The 15,471-nt window shown below is 34.9% G+C and overlaps 1 protein-coding gene across 3 annotated transcripts in view; it reads left to right on the forward strand.

Annotated features, from left to right (window-relative positions):
- The window catches only part of DSC2 (desmocollin 2), a 38,105-nt gene that overhangs the window by 6,264 nt on the left and 16,370 nt on the right, over positions 1-15,471 (forward strand). For 2 of the 3 annotated variants that reach the window (XM_017858056.1, XM_017858054.1), the window contains exons 2-7: positions 5,495-5,579; positions 6,854-7,053; positions 8,012-8,131; positions 9,575-9,730; positions 11,542-11,686; positions 12,611-12,777. In XM_017858056.1, the coding sequence (XP_017713545.1) occupies positions 5,495-5,579; positions 6,854-7,053; positions 8,012-8,131; positions 9,575-9,730; positions 11,542-11,686; positions 12,611-12,777 (873 nt within the window). The remainder of the gene's footprint in view (positions 1-5,494; positions 5,580-6,853; positions 7,054-8,011; positions 8,132-9,574; positions 9,731-11,541; positions 11,687-12,610; positions 12,778-15,471) is intronic. The other variant, XM_017858055.1, reaches the window with a different exon arrangement.

Below are 15,471 nucleotides of genomic sequence, written 5' to 3' on the forward strand. Positions count from 1 at the left end.
TATATATATATATATATATATGTAGGTGTAAAGATAAATTGAATCTATGCTTCATTCAGAACACCACAGAAAATTCCAGAGATGAAAGATTTAAATGTAAAATATGATTCCCTACAGGTAATAGAAGAAAACATAATAAATTGTTATATAAATTTGGAGCCCACGAGGCCTAGTTATGACTTAGATTTCGAAAGCCAATTTATTACAATTGAGAAAATTATATGAGAGTACATATATACATACTTCTTCATGGCCAGAAAACAACTCTAACCAACCAAAACACCACAAGCAAAGTCAAAAGGTGATTGATAAACTGGAAAAAATATTCACAAGTCATATTTAAAAGGTTAATCTAATACATAAAGAGCTCTTGTAACTCAAGAAGGAAACGTGCAACATGGATGTAACAGTATCCATAAAGTAGTAAAATGGCTCTTAAGTTATAAAAATATGTCAACCTCACTCATAATAGAATATGAATAAAAATTACATTGAAATGCCATTTCACACTTGGCAAACACCCAAAAGTTCAACAACATGCTATGTAGGCAAGAATGTGGTTGACTCATCAATTACTGGTGGGTGTAATAAAAGGTTACAACTTTTCGGGACTTTATGCAGTCATACATAGCGCAAATACAAATTGTTTTGCCTCTTTTCTAATGCCTGTGCTTCAAAGATCATTCTATTCATATGCCAGGACCATATTCATTTAATTGTTGAGATTCTATGATTTATAATATCTGCTAGGGCTGACAGCCTTTCATTGCTTTTCAAAAAATAATTTTCCTATCTTAATTTTTTATTTTTTCCTTATGGCTTTTTAAATCAGCTTGTTTAGTTCCAGAGAAAATTTTATGGAGGTTTTTATTGGTATCAAGAGTTTGTAATTTAACTTAGTAAGAATTGATATAGATATGCTATTGATTTTGTCTTTCTTTTCTGCAAGTGTACTTTTCTGCCCTGCAGAAATGTTTTCAGGTTTCCTTCAAATAGGCTTTACATGTTTCTTGTTAAATTTACTACTTGGCATTTCAACTTTTAATTGCTTTTGAAAATGATTTCTTTTTTTTTTTTTGAGACTGAGTCTTGCTCTGTTGCCCAGGCTAGAGTGCAGTGGCACGATCTCTGTTCACTGCAAGCTCCACCTTCCAGGTTCACACCGTTCTCCTGCCTCAGCCTCCCGAGTAGCTGGGACTACAGGTGCCCGCCACCAGGCCTGGCTAATTTTTTTTTTGTATAGGGATTTTTAGTAGAGACAGGGTTTTACCGTGTTAGCCAGGATGGTCTCTATCTCCTGACCTCGTGATCCTCCCGCCTCGGCCTCCCAAAGTGGAAAATGATTTCTTATATTATCTGACTGGTTTTGTTTATAGGTATGAAGACGAATGATTGCCATGTTTTCATGGTTATTTCTGCTTCCTTACTTAAGTCTCTTCTTGTTTTATAGTAATGTATTGGTTGATTTGCTTGGGTTTTCCAGGTAAACAGTCATACCAAATGCAGAGATTTTTTTTTTTTTTACATCTTCCTATCTAATATCCTTCTCTTGCAAATATACCTTTAATATAATGTAAACTACATATGGTGACCTTGGAAAGCCTGTTGTTTCTGAGTTTAATTGGATTGCTTCTAGTGCTTTCCCATTTGTATTGTGTTATAATTTATAAAGATCACATTGCAAAAGTACTTATCAATTCTTATTTTTTGAGACTAAAAAAATAAAAATGGTTATTGAATTTGGTCAAGTGCCTTTCTGCATCTGTGATGGTGATCACATGTCAAGCCTTCTTTAAATTCATGGCTTGAAGTTTCTGGACCAAGCAAAAGATGTGAGTGTGGATCACAGATCCACGCAAGGGCCAGTTTACTTCTGGCTCAAATTTGTAATGAGGATTTAGCATTAGGGTCCCAGATTAATGTGGAGTGGATCCTCTTAGATCTTAGGTGGGCCCTGTGCTTTGATTTCATTCTCCTCTCCAGAGGCCAACAAAGCAGAGTCAAATCTTTGCAGATCAGAAGTTGTTCCTGAGTTCCTCTTACCACTTTGTGTTCCAGCTTCATCTTCAGTTTTGGCCTAGCAGTTGCTTGCTATTTTAGTAGCTCTTTGATGCTTTAGGATGTTCGAAAAATGTTATGCATCATTTTTTAATTAGTTTTGGCATAGATTTTTCTTAATTACCTAACCTGTTATTGTTGGAAATGACAGTTATTTCCATTCTCCACATTGGACAGATCTATCACATTCAAATATAAAGCTGCTTACTTAATTTGTTTGCTTAAAGTAAGTCTTTGTTTCTTATTATCATTGGGAAAAAAGATCCATGTGCTTTGCTAATGCCATTCAAAATTTGGCCCACACCCACTTCTTTGAGCCCATGTTAAACTTCTGCCCCCGCTCTGGTACACATATCAACCATTCCAGATTTCTTCTTCAGGTCTGTGCCATCTCTGGGCCTTCACATATGCTGTTCTTTTGTTTGCAACATTTAAGCTCTGTCTCCTCTTAGCCTGTCTCACTTGTAGCCACTCTTCAGGTGACCTCACCCGGCTTTTAGACATCACTATTCCCTCTGCTCTCCTGTAGCTCTCTGTACTTCCTTATCATTACATTCGTCTTACTTTGTTGAAATTACAAATATGTCTTACTCTTAGACTGAATGTTTCATGAGGACCATGTTTACTGCTCTGTATGTGGTACATAATACACATTCAATAAGTATTTGTTGAATTCATGCATGAATGGATGGATGTCCAAGATACTGTTATTCAAAGAATTGTCGTAATCCAACCCTTTCTCATCTTCTCCATCATTATTACCTTAGCCCAAGTAACCATTACCCCAGTCTTAGATTCCTGCTGTAGTCTCCCCATCAGTCTCCTGGCTTCCACTCTTACTCTTCTACAACCTATTTTCCACATAACTAGTAGAGTTATTCTGTATAAATATCAGTTTACGCCACTCCACAGCTTCATCATGCTGTTGCCTCTCTTTGCATTCAGAACAAAATCTGTACTCCTTACCATGACCTTTTAGACCCTACATCATATGCCCTTGACTGTCCTTTTGTTTTCTTCTCCTATCACTTTTCCCTCACTGTGCTCTGCTACTGTGACCACCTTGTTCCTGCAATACACAAGTCTCCTTCCAGGATCTTTACTCTGGTTCTTGCCCCACCTGGAAGACTCTTTCCTAGTTCCTCACTTCATATACACTCAGGTATTCTTGTTGTTACCCTCTCTCCCTGCTTTATTTTTGTCATGACATTTATCTCTTGCTGCCTTGGCATTGTGTGACATTTGTGCATTTGTGTATTTCTTTTGCTTATTATCATGTAATCTTTGTGAGGCAAGGACTTGGCTTTGTTCACTGCTCTCGCCATTGAATGTGTTTAGCACTTAGTAAGCAACCAGTAAATGCTGGTTGAATGAATAAGTGAATGTATTCTTCCAATCACCTTTAGCTGGAATCTTCAGAATCATCTGATTCTACTCCTATTCTCTCTTGGCTATGCAGCCAGTGAAAATTCTTCATATCATTTAATTTCCAGTTCAAAATGAATGTCTTTATTGTGTCTATCCCAACACTTCAAATGAAACCCAACCTCTGCTTTATTCAATCCTTCAAGTGTAATTAAAACTGGATAATTAAAGAGTCTTTAATATATATTAAAAATAAACATTTCCATCCAAATTTTGATGATTTTAGTTAATGTTTATAAACTTTGTAAGTAACAGTGTAAATGCTAGTTAACTGTCTTGCTTTTGGTCAAAGATGTTTGTAAAACTAGAAAAAAAGAATGTGAATCTTTGAGAAACATCCATTGTAAAGTTTCAGTCAGAACAGAATTAAATTTCAGTGTGTTTATGTATATGTTGCATTGGACTTGGTTCACCATGAATCACTAAATCATTAAAAAAATTTAAGTAAATTATTTTGTAAAATGAACTTAACTTTTATTTATGAGAAGATACACCTTCAAAATAATTGTATATTTCAAAGTTATGTGCCTATCGTGTGGAGTAACACATAAATACTCCCCATCATCACTTCATGGCAATAAGTTAATGTTTGTCTTTAAAAGCATTGACTTTTTATTTGGTATATTATTGATTTGGTATCATATCTCATAGGCAATTAAAAATGTATTGAAACAGTTTGCTGCCTCAGTAAATTTGGTTTTCTCTTTCCTATGGATATACCTATGCTGCCTTCCTGATAGTTTTCAGCACTCTCTCACATAGGCTGTTGTTGGACCGTCACTGTATGCACTGAACTAATCAGTGAAGTTATTATTACATCCGTTTTACAGTATAGGAAACAAAGCTGAAGAGCATACATAATTGTTTGAGTTTACAAGCTTTTTGCAGGAGGAAGCTAGAACTCAGTATGTTGTTTTATTCTTCCCCTTGATATACTTTTGTCCTGATTTCTTTCTCCAAAATGTTTTAATTTTGATAATTATATAAAATGATTGATAATTATATAAAGTGATTTATAATTACAGAAATCACATATAATTATAGAACTAGAAATACCATATGACCCAGCCATCCCATTACTGGGTATATACCCAAAGGATTATAAATCATGCTGCTATAAAGACACATGCACACGTATGTTTATTCCAGCACTATTCACAATAGCAAGGACTTGGAATCAACCCAAATGTCCATCAGTGACAGACTGGATTAAGAAAATGTGGCACATATACACCATGGAATACTACGCAGCCATGAAAAGGGATGAGTTTGTGTCCTTTGTAGGGAGCATGGATGCAGCTGGAAACCATCTTTCTCAGGCAAACTATCGCAGAAAAAAAAATGAGCAGAAACCAGACACCCACATGTTCTCCACTCATAGGTGGGAATTGAACATGAGATCACTTGGACACGGGAAGGGGAACTCATACACCCGGCCGCGCTGGGCTAACCATTTTCGGTAGATAGAGGCTGGAGGAGGGAGTTCTTGGGGTGTATACTTGAACTACCACCTTTGTGGGTCTTCCCGCGCATTTGAGCACGATCGCTCCCCGTATGCCTATATGTATATGGCTGCTACATGATAGAGATCCAGTGGATGGGTGGGTACCAGCTGACCAAACGTGAGGCATGAGGGTAGCAGACCCTAGACCGTTACACTCAAAATATGGTCATATATCCTGAATTATCCTAAGATCTAGAATGTGTATGACAACCTGCCCATGATTAGCTCGCCCAATAGCTTACCTAGTATATCCTGTGTATATCCCTCGCCATAAGTGAGAGTACGACATAATAACAACAAGACAACTAATTGATGGATTTCTCATTTAATATAAGTTTTTAAAAATAGTATTTAGTGTAGTCAAATCAATATGTAATGTAATTAATATTTATATAAAGTATTACAATCCTTTATATGTATAAAATATATAAATTTATAATTTATATAAATGATATACACATTAAAGGTTTCTTTTATGCATAATATTTGATTTTTTTCATTTTTTAGATTTTAATATTTGCCAGTGATGCCTGCAAAAATGTGACATTATATGTTCCCTTCAAACTAGATGCTGAGAAACTTATTGGTAGAGGTAAGGAAGCCCTAATATTTGTAATAAATCCTGATTTGCTCTGGTAAATATACACCATGGAATACTATGCAGCCATACAAAGGAACGAGATCTTGTCCTTTGCAGGGATGTGGATGGAGCTGGAAGCAATCATCCTCAGCAAACTAACACAGGATCAGAAAATCAAACACTGCATGTTCTCACTTATAAGTGGCAGCTGAGCAATGTGAACATGTAGACACAGGGTGGGGAACAACACACACTGGGGCTTGTTTGGGGTTCTGGGAGAGTGAGAGCATCAGGAAAAATAGCTAATGCATGCTGGGTTTAATACCTAGATGATGGGTTCATAGGTGTAGCAAACCAACGTGGCACGTGTTTACCTATGTAACAAACCTGCACATCCTGCACATGTACCCTGGAACTCAAAATAAAATAAAAACACTCACACACAAAATAAATCCTGATTCGCTGTGATATTTTAAAATTAGTGTAATTTTTAGAATGATAACTCCGCTGGAACTAGTAGATAAAACTAACGTAGTATATTATCATTTGTAATACATGTGGTGTCATTCTAATGGAAGGAATATTGTTATTTTTGGAAAACATGATTATATGAAGTTAATAAAAATATTTCACTTGAGTAATAATTATTGACATTTACATTAGAGGAAAGATAAAGACATTTAACATGCCTCTAAAAAATTGGCAAATAGTATTGAAAGTTTTTTTTTTAGTTTAAAGGTATTGTTTTGGATTTTATTCTTAAATATTTCACTCTGTATTGTACTTACTTCCACATATTATTTTTATCAGTTAAATTATTTCACATAACTGTGAGAAAAGATCAAACCAATGATAGCATAAAATGTGATGACTGCTTAGCAATAGATGTAAAGAATTTAGTAATAGTTCTGTTTAGTAAATGCGATTTTAGGTTGCTAGATTCTGTGTAACTTCAGGTGTACTTAGGTATTACTCTATGGCTTATTTCTGTTGATAAAGAAAACACTTTTTTGGTTTTGGTTTAAATATTCAAACACTGGACTTCACATATGTTTACTTCAGAGCAAATGTCTCTTCTTTAAGAGAATGTTAAGTAGGTATTAGAAGTGATGTAAGCGTTTAAGCACAACTTAATACACCATACAGTTTTATGTGTCCTTGCAAAAATTTACAAGTGCCAGTATAATTAATTTTAAGTTTTTGGCCCTCCCCACATGCATACATTACTGTTAAAACTATATCCTATGTTTTACTTTAAAAATGATTGCTGTGCATATTTTCTACAGTTAACCTGAAAGAGTGCTTTACAGCTGCAAATCTAATTCATTCAAGTGATCCTGACTTCCAAATTTTGGAAGATGGTTCAGTCTATACAACAAATACTGTTCTATTGTCCTCGGAGAAGAGAAGTTTTACCATATTACTTTCCAACACTGAGAACCAAGAAAAGAAGAAAATATTTGTCTTTTTGGAGCATCAAACAAAGGTATACAAGGCTACATAAATGAAGAAATGATGTCTTTTCTTCAGATATAATCAACATTACCGGGGAAGATATGAAATCAGAAAGGATATGGTATAGTTTGGCTTCAAAAAGAATGAAAACCATGAGGCAGCTTCACAGTGTTTAAAAGGAAAAGGGCTGTGCAACATGGTTCATTCGGGTTGTCATTCCTTTTCTTTTGGGACATAAAATGAGAAATTGGGATAAGGTACAGCATGGGAACATGAGATTAGACACAAAGCAGCATTTTTTTTTAGCTTTACCATAGAATGGATTTCTAACAACAAGTTTTGAAACTCTGGATAAAGAAAGAAAAGATTTTTTTTTTTTTTGCATTCATTTTAGCATAATCTGTGGTCTTAAAACATGATGATTATTTTAGGAGGAGGTTTGGACCACATGCATGCTATTGTGTTGTGACACCCAAGATCAAAATAACTTTTATTCAACCATTAGCCATTCCTCACTGCAGCAGTTTGAGAGTTGTCACCGTGTTTCTCTCCTCATTCTGACACAGATCTCTCTGTTGGTTCCCTGGCTCTGCCTAGTTGCTGGTGAGTGGAAGTTGCTTGTGCTAAATTTAGAAGGGCACATACACACTTATATATTTTCTTTGCATATCTCTCTCCCCTGTTTTTGCATGGCAGTGTGGCAACAGTAATTTTTTTTTCAGTTTTGCTTCTAGGCTTCCAGTTCCATCTCTCTTTCTTCCATATTTCCACCAAATCATTTTCCCAAGAGGATTGTTGTGATAACAGTTAGGACAGTTACTTCTTCATTATCTTTTCGCAGTGTTGATGTTTAGTTTGGTTTTCAAACACTCCCATGGTCTCACCCCTCCCCAGCTAATCCTCATGAGAGGAGAAAGATGTGTCATTGTTTAATGTTTGAGAATAAAGTAGTCATTGACTTTATTGTTTTTCCTGTCTTATGAATTGAGGTCCTAAAGAAAAGACAAACTAAAGAAACAGTTCTAAGGCGCGCCAAGAGAAGATGGGCTCCCATTCCCTGTTCAATGCTCGAAAACTCCTTGGGTCCTTTTCCACTTTTCCTTCAACAGGTACAGTTTTCTTTCTTTCTGCTGTGGAAGTCTGTAGTTTCCATCTCTTACCATTATGACACTGAGTATGAAGTTATTTATAATAGTTGTGTATAAATATATGAGTGAATGAGTACATGTATAATATGTTTCCATATAAGGGTATAAATATATCTCTTTATACTTGCATATACTTTTGTTCAGCTTGCAAAGGCCATCATAAAACTGTAGCACTCAAACACATGGTTCCTTAATGAATTATCGTATCAGCAAGGGTATCGCCAAGCCTAGGAATAGCCTAGAAAACCCAAAACTCTCTTTCATAATGAAGGAGAAAATTGGATGAAAGTCCAAATGCCACGAAGGAGGAAGACACATAGGCCCTTCTATCTTTCTATTTCTTGTTCTTGAATCTACATCTGAAATCACACTGGATCCACATTTCTTTCTTTCTCTCTCTCTCTCTTTTTTTTTTTTTTTTTTTTTGTAGTGATGAGATCTCACTATATTGCTTAGGCTGGTTTTGAACTTCTAGGCTGAAATGATTTTCCTGTCTCAACCTCCCAAAATGCTAGGATTACAGGCATGAGCCAAACATGCCTGGCTCTTTTTCTCTGTCTTTTTAAAATTTTCAGTAGAAACTCCAGCAAGCCTTCTTGTCTTCTTCCACTACTAGTGGCTACTACATTCAGTCTATGACTTTGGTTTATTTTCCCTCAGTTCTTGACATAGCAAGGGAGAATCCTTTTTATACCCCGCCAACAAGTTTAATACAGCTGAGAGAAGAGCATATTAAAATTGAGAAATTGTTAGAAAACAGTTGTGTCTGTTATCCTGATATAAAGATAGTCAGGATGTTACTGAGTGGATGAACACAGCTTGGAGGAAATTTGCTTTTTGAATCAAAGATCAGAATATTACACATTCCAAAATATTATTCCATTTCTATTCTCACTCATATTTTTTTTTTTTTCACTCAGTTCCTGTAAGGAAGATGTTGGCAAAGAACAAAAAACTCATTAAGGAAGTTATTGTCCACATTTTTGCCCTGCAGACAGTACACTTTAAGCTCTGTTCTTAAATGTTATGTTACATATAATAAAAACTCAGTTTTTTAAAACATTGACAACAGAATAATTTTCCATGCTCAGAATACTTTGTTTTCTAAGACAGTGAAAGTCTCAAGTGTTTTTTCCATGTATAGACACCATCTATCCTGTCAAATATTCCCTTAGTTATTCTGGAGAACTAAGATGCACTACATTATTTTACTCATGCCTTGCTCTTAAAATTTCTCAATTGGACTTTCTTACTCTGTTTTTTTTTTGTTGTTGTTGTTTATACATAATAATAATAAGGGCAGTTATTTAAACTAATAAAATGGCAATGAGATTTCATAAATATATAGATGAAAGTTCTGCTGAAGTAAAGATTTGTCTCATGTATATATTATCTACTTTCTAGGTTCAATCTGACACAGCCCAAAACTATACCATATACTACTCCATAAGAGGTCCTGGAGTTGACCAAGAACCTCGGAATTTATTTTATGTGGAGAGAGACACTGGAAACTTGTATTGTACTCGTCCTGTAGATCGTGAGCAGTATGAGTCTTTTGAGGTAAAGTCTAAAATGTGTGTACTGTATTTTTTTTTTTTTTTTTTTTTTTTGAGACGGAGTCTTGCTCTGTCCCCTAGGCTGGAGTGCAGTGGTGCGATCTCAGCTCACTTGCAAGCTCTGCCTCCTGGGTTCACGCCATTCTCCTGCCTCAGCCTCCCGAGTAGCTGGGACTACAGGTGCCTGCGTGTGTATTGTATTAGTAATGATGATGCTTGGCCATTTTGTCTCTCATTTGCAATTCATTTAACCTTTTCTGTTTTCTGAGTTTGTCACCAATGCTCTGGCTACTCCCTAATAGCACAGAATTGACTTGAAACAAAAAATATTTTCACAGAATAAATAATATTACATTCCATTAGATTGTTCCTGGTATTATGGTTTTACCATTTATTTTTTCCCCCACAAAAGTATCACTTTGAAGTACATTTTTTTTTTTTTTTTTTTTTTTTTTTGAGACAGAGTCTGGTTTAGACGCCTAGGCTGAAGTGCAGTAGTATAATCTCTGCTCACTGCAATCTCTGGCTCCTGGGTTCAAGTGATCCTCCCACCTTAGCCTCTCAAGTAGCTGGGATCACAGGCGTGCGCGATGATGCCCAGCTAACTGTTTGTATTTTTAGTAGAGATGGGGTTTCACCTTGTTGGCCAGGCTGGTCTCAAACTCTTGACCTCAGGTGATCTGCCCATGTCGGCCTCCCAAAATGCTGGGGTTACAGGCCTGAGCCACCGTGCCCAGCCAAGAACAGTTACTTAGTTGGCACACAAAGATCTGTGAACCTCTTTATAGTATGGTGATACCATAGGAGGTAAATGAGGTTCAGTCATTAAGTAAACCTCAGTACCTTGGCAAAGGGAGAACGTTAGTTTATGGGGAGCAGGTAGGGAGTGTGACAGTGCTTACCTAAGCTTATTCAGTCCTTTAATCATCTGGTTAACTTCCTTTGCTGGAAAGCAAGTTAATATGAAATAATTTAACCTAATGCTGGTTTGATTTCCCAACAGGACTTGGTCATTTTGCTTAAGTCGGTTTTAATTATTTTATTTCTATTTTGGATGAATTAATTATTCATTAGAAGAACAAATTAATCAAATAAGATAGGCAAACTTTGAATAAAGTATTTAGGTTTAGAATTGCCATGGCCTGGCCTTCTAAGTACCTAGGATGTTCTGGCCTTTTTATGATAGCTGTTATGAGAAAATTGGTATTGAAATTCATATTGTAAAAACAAAAAAATTAAACTGTATTCCACCACAATTTACCACCATTCATTTGCTTCATTTCTGATTCACACTTTTTAAATTAAAAATTCTTTTGAAAAGACTTACCCAAATGTAACCATTGATATGCCTAAAGTCCTCATTAGTAGAAAATAGGATAAGATCCCAGTTAACTGTACCTGGAGAATTTGTAATCCTACAGGATCCCAAGTTCAGAAGGATCCAGAAAGTTGTATTTAAAATCCATGCACCTGAACCTTTCAAACAAAGCAAAACAAAAAAGTCTTCAAGGCTGTTTGGGAAAATAACAGTAAAAATTGTTACACTCATGAACAACAGCATAGTAATAATGAAGAAACTAAAATTATCTTTGATAAATTTAAACAGGTAAATTTAAACATAAAATGCTATATTAAATCATGAAATTAGGCACCTCTTTGGCATTAAAATTATATCCATATCCCAAAACAATAACAAATGGTGAGACTCACACTGTAATTCTGAGCAGTCTCCAAATTAAAGCCAAAGTGAATTTGAAGCACACCTCATTTTAAAAGATTATTTTCATTTTTCTCCTTATTTTACTCTTTTCACAGATAATTGCTTTTGCAACAACTCCAGATGGGTATACTCCAGAACTTCCATTGCCCCTAATAATCAAAATAGAGGATGAAAATGATAACTACCCAATTTTTACAGAAGAAACTTATACTTTTACAATTTTTGAAAATTGCAGAGTGGGTGAGTATCTCCTTAAACAATATATGGCAAATTAACTGTGTTTCAATTCATACATTTAGTTTCACTATGTCCATTGGGAAGCAGCATATCCCAGCGGCAAGAATAATGGACTCTGGGTGGAATTTTACTCTGCGTTTCACTAGCTATGTGACCCTGGGCAAATTTCCTAATCTTGGCAAGTCTAATTTCTTCATCTGTAAAATGGGTTATCAGTATGCCAGATTGTTATGAAGATTAAGTGAAGCTCAATACACAGCGAATGCCAAGCACAGTGTCTATCAAATAGGAGTTAATAAATGTTATGCTATTGTCCTGTGGAAGGATGGATGTAAGAGAACATTGCCCAAAAAGAATAAGTCTTTCACTAACTGGAGATGTAGTCTTAAAGATATGCATGGATGTTCTCTAGGATTAAATGATTGCCAGTGTTCTGGGCATGATTATTAAAGTCACTGAGAATAATACAAGCGTTTTCTCAGTCCTGTGAAAGTGGTCCGTTTTAGCTAAAAGTCAGAATGCAGTTTTGGAGACCTTCTCTAGAAAGGTTTAAGTGAACCATGCAGTTTTAGAGAAAACTGACTCCTATGATCAGTCTAAGCACAGGCTTACTAACAGAGAAAGGTTATAGAATAATCAGAATTGTTTAGTCTGAAAATACATGGAGGGATAGTATCAACATTTATAAAATCATACATTAAATACAGTAAATATGAATATGATCACCCAATTTGAAAATGCTAGTATGCCAGAATATTTGAAAGGAAGTGATACTGTATGGAGAGGTCTGCAAATTTATAAAAGCGATGACTTTGCTATGTAATAATGTGGTCCAGAGCTTTTTTGAGATGGGTGAAGAGGAATGAAATAAAGGGATCATAGAACATGCGAATGTTTTGGAGATTAAAAAGGACTTTTCTTCTGTAGGCACTACTGTGGGACAAGTGTGTGCAACTGACAAAGATGAGCCTGACACGATGCACACACGCCTGAAGTACTCCATCATTGGGCAGGTCCCACCATCACCCACCCTATTTTCTATGCATCCAACTACAGGTGTGATCACCACAACATCATCTCAGCTAGACAGAGAGGTAACGTAAACATTAATAAAACCTGATTATGACGTGGCTATTCAATAGTACCTGTATAACTCCTGTAGATGTGTTTTTGAAAAGTATGTTGTGAATCTTGTTTTAGAAACATTATTATTTTATGTATGTTAATAGAGATCACTAAATAACCTTGGAGTATGCTGGTTTTGAACTGCTAATTCATTCTTTTCTGAATTATATGTTTCATACCATCAAATTTCCTAATATAAATGTATTTACAGTATTAAAACAAAATGTCAAATATGAAAAGTGAATCTTTTAAATATATGTAGAAATTTGTTATCATCTTTCCAACAATCTCATCTACATTCTACCACTTACATAGATGAAAAGACAGTTTATGGCTCTCTAATCTCTGGTTTCCCATTTTCAATCAACTGCTAGAAATCTTGATTTGGATGTCTGACAGGTACCTAAGATGTAATAAATCTAAAATTTAACTTGCCTTCTTTCTTCTAAACATATTTTCCTTTCTATGTTTTCTAGTTAAAAAGACATTTATATATTTTTTCTCTATTAATCATTTTCTATTGTCACCTTGGAGTCACGATCTCCAAATTGTATTTGATGTCTCTTGGCCCACCTGAATCACATCACTTCCCAAAGCATGTTTTTACCTCCTAGATTGTTTCGTATCTATATTCTGTCTCTTTCTACTGCAATACCCTAGTTTAGTAATTCATTCACTTAGTTATTCAACTATTACCTCCTCCATGAAGCATTATTCATCTAAATTCTTATAGTAATTTCTGTATCCTTATTTACTATATTTATAATCCTTAATCTTAAAATACAGTAATAGATGTTTATCAGGTATTTTATTTGATTCTTAAATCTTAAATCTTCAGATTAATTTTCTCTTCCTTCCTCTATCCCTCATGGATTAGGGTAGTGGTTCTCAAAAGCTTTGGTCTCAAGATCCCTTAACAATATTGAATATTGTTGAAAATCCCAAAGATCTTTTATTTATCTAGCTGTATTTATCTATATTACCTGATTAATGCTTAAAACTAAGGAAAGTCTAAATTATACATTAAGTTAAATATTAAAAATAGCAATAAATTAATTACATGTTAACAGTTAAAATTCTTATAGCAGTAAAATTGTTACACTTGTTTTCTTTTGTACCTACAAAATAAGTACATTTTCCAAAATAGTACAATTTAGTGGGAAGAGTGGCATTGTTATGCATTTTCCCAAATGTTTTTAATATTTTGCTGAAGACAGGTGGATTCTCATATCTCCTTCTGCATTTAGTCTGTTACAATATGTAGTTTTAGCTGAAGCATACATAAAGGCAATCTGACATGATATAAAATTAGAAAAGAGAGGAGTATTTTAATGGTAATTACAGATCATTGTGGATATTATTCTTTGATACTACATGAAAACTTGTCAAGGAGTAGCTAGTTTCCTAAATGTTTTTGGTAATGTGGACTCTGAAGCCTCACCAATGGCCTTTTGTACTTTATTACATTAAAATCCATTGCTCTATCTTACGCTGTGAGTGACCATTTTACCAATATATCATTCTATATTGTGCATTGGTCATTTGGAAAATATTGGTTCATTAAGTAATGCAGAGCTTCCAAATATTGACACATTCCATTAAATAATATGAAAAAGATTACCTCTTTACTCCCATTGATATCACATTGGTTGATAAAGGTTTTCCAAGATTCTCGTTTTTGTTTGAAAACTCCAATTTATCATTGGCAACAAATAGTTGTTTTCCCTGAAGTGACAGATTAACTTTATGTTTCACAAAATGCCTTCATAAAACTATAGTCTGAATAGCCATAGATGTCTATGTGAAACAATGTTCTATGGGGGGAGCCGGGGAACAACTCAACAGCTTGTTCAGCTCCCAAACCAAACAACCACAGAAGTGCTTTTCTTTGAATAGATTCTTCTGAAAGAATCAGTTGAAAACACTTGTCCAATGAAGGAGTTTACCCAGTGGTGCTCTCTGGTAACTTTTTGACCTCAGGATGCCGGTTTTCTTCAGTTGCCTACAACCTTTTAGTCCCTTTAAACATCAGAATTTCTCTTCCATCTGAAGATAGCACAATACTTAGGGTATCAAACTTCATTTCCTTGTTTCATTAGCCAGTTAATTATTTCCAATAAATTTTAGTTCACTAAAACAAAATATGTATTCCTTCTTGAAAGTACAGTAGCATGATGTTTTAAAATTTTCAGTTGAAATAAGGCCATTATTTTCAAGTCTACACATGTGATTGGTTGTGAGGGAGGAGTAAATTTGGAAAATTATGTGTGTAAAAAGCAGGAAGATCAAGAGAAAATTTGGTTTTATTTTAGATAATGCCTGAGGAAAAGAAAGTTTCAGAGGTGATGGAATTAAGTGAAGAATCTTTGTAAGAGAAGGGTGAACATTCTAGGTAGGTGAGGATAGATTTTCACATACTATTTTGTCTTATGAAAAGAGATAAACTAGGTAGGAAAGGTAAGCATTACCATCTTATAGAAGAAGAAACCTAGACAAAGTGAATTTTCCAATTGCCCAAGATTGTGTCTCTTATTTGTGGAGCTGGAAATAGAACCCAAGTCTCCTAATGCTCAGTCCGGAAAGCATTCTTACTGTATTGTTTTTAATCCTCTGATATCTCAATCACTTATGATAAATGAAAGTTATAAGGAGAAACACTTCAA

This window comes from Rhinopithecus bieti, unplaced genomic scaffold, assembly GCF_001698545.2.
Source record: "Rhinopithecus bieti isolate Rb0 unplaced genomic scaffold, ASM169854v2 scaffold_44774, whole genome shotgun sequence".
NCBI classification, from domain to species: Eukaryota; Metazoa; Chordata; class Mammalia; order Primates; family Cercopithecidae; genus Rhinopithecus; species Rhinopithecus bieti.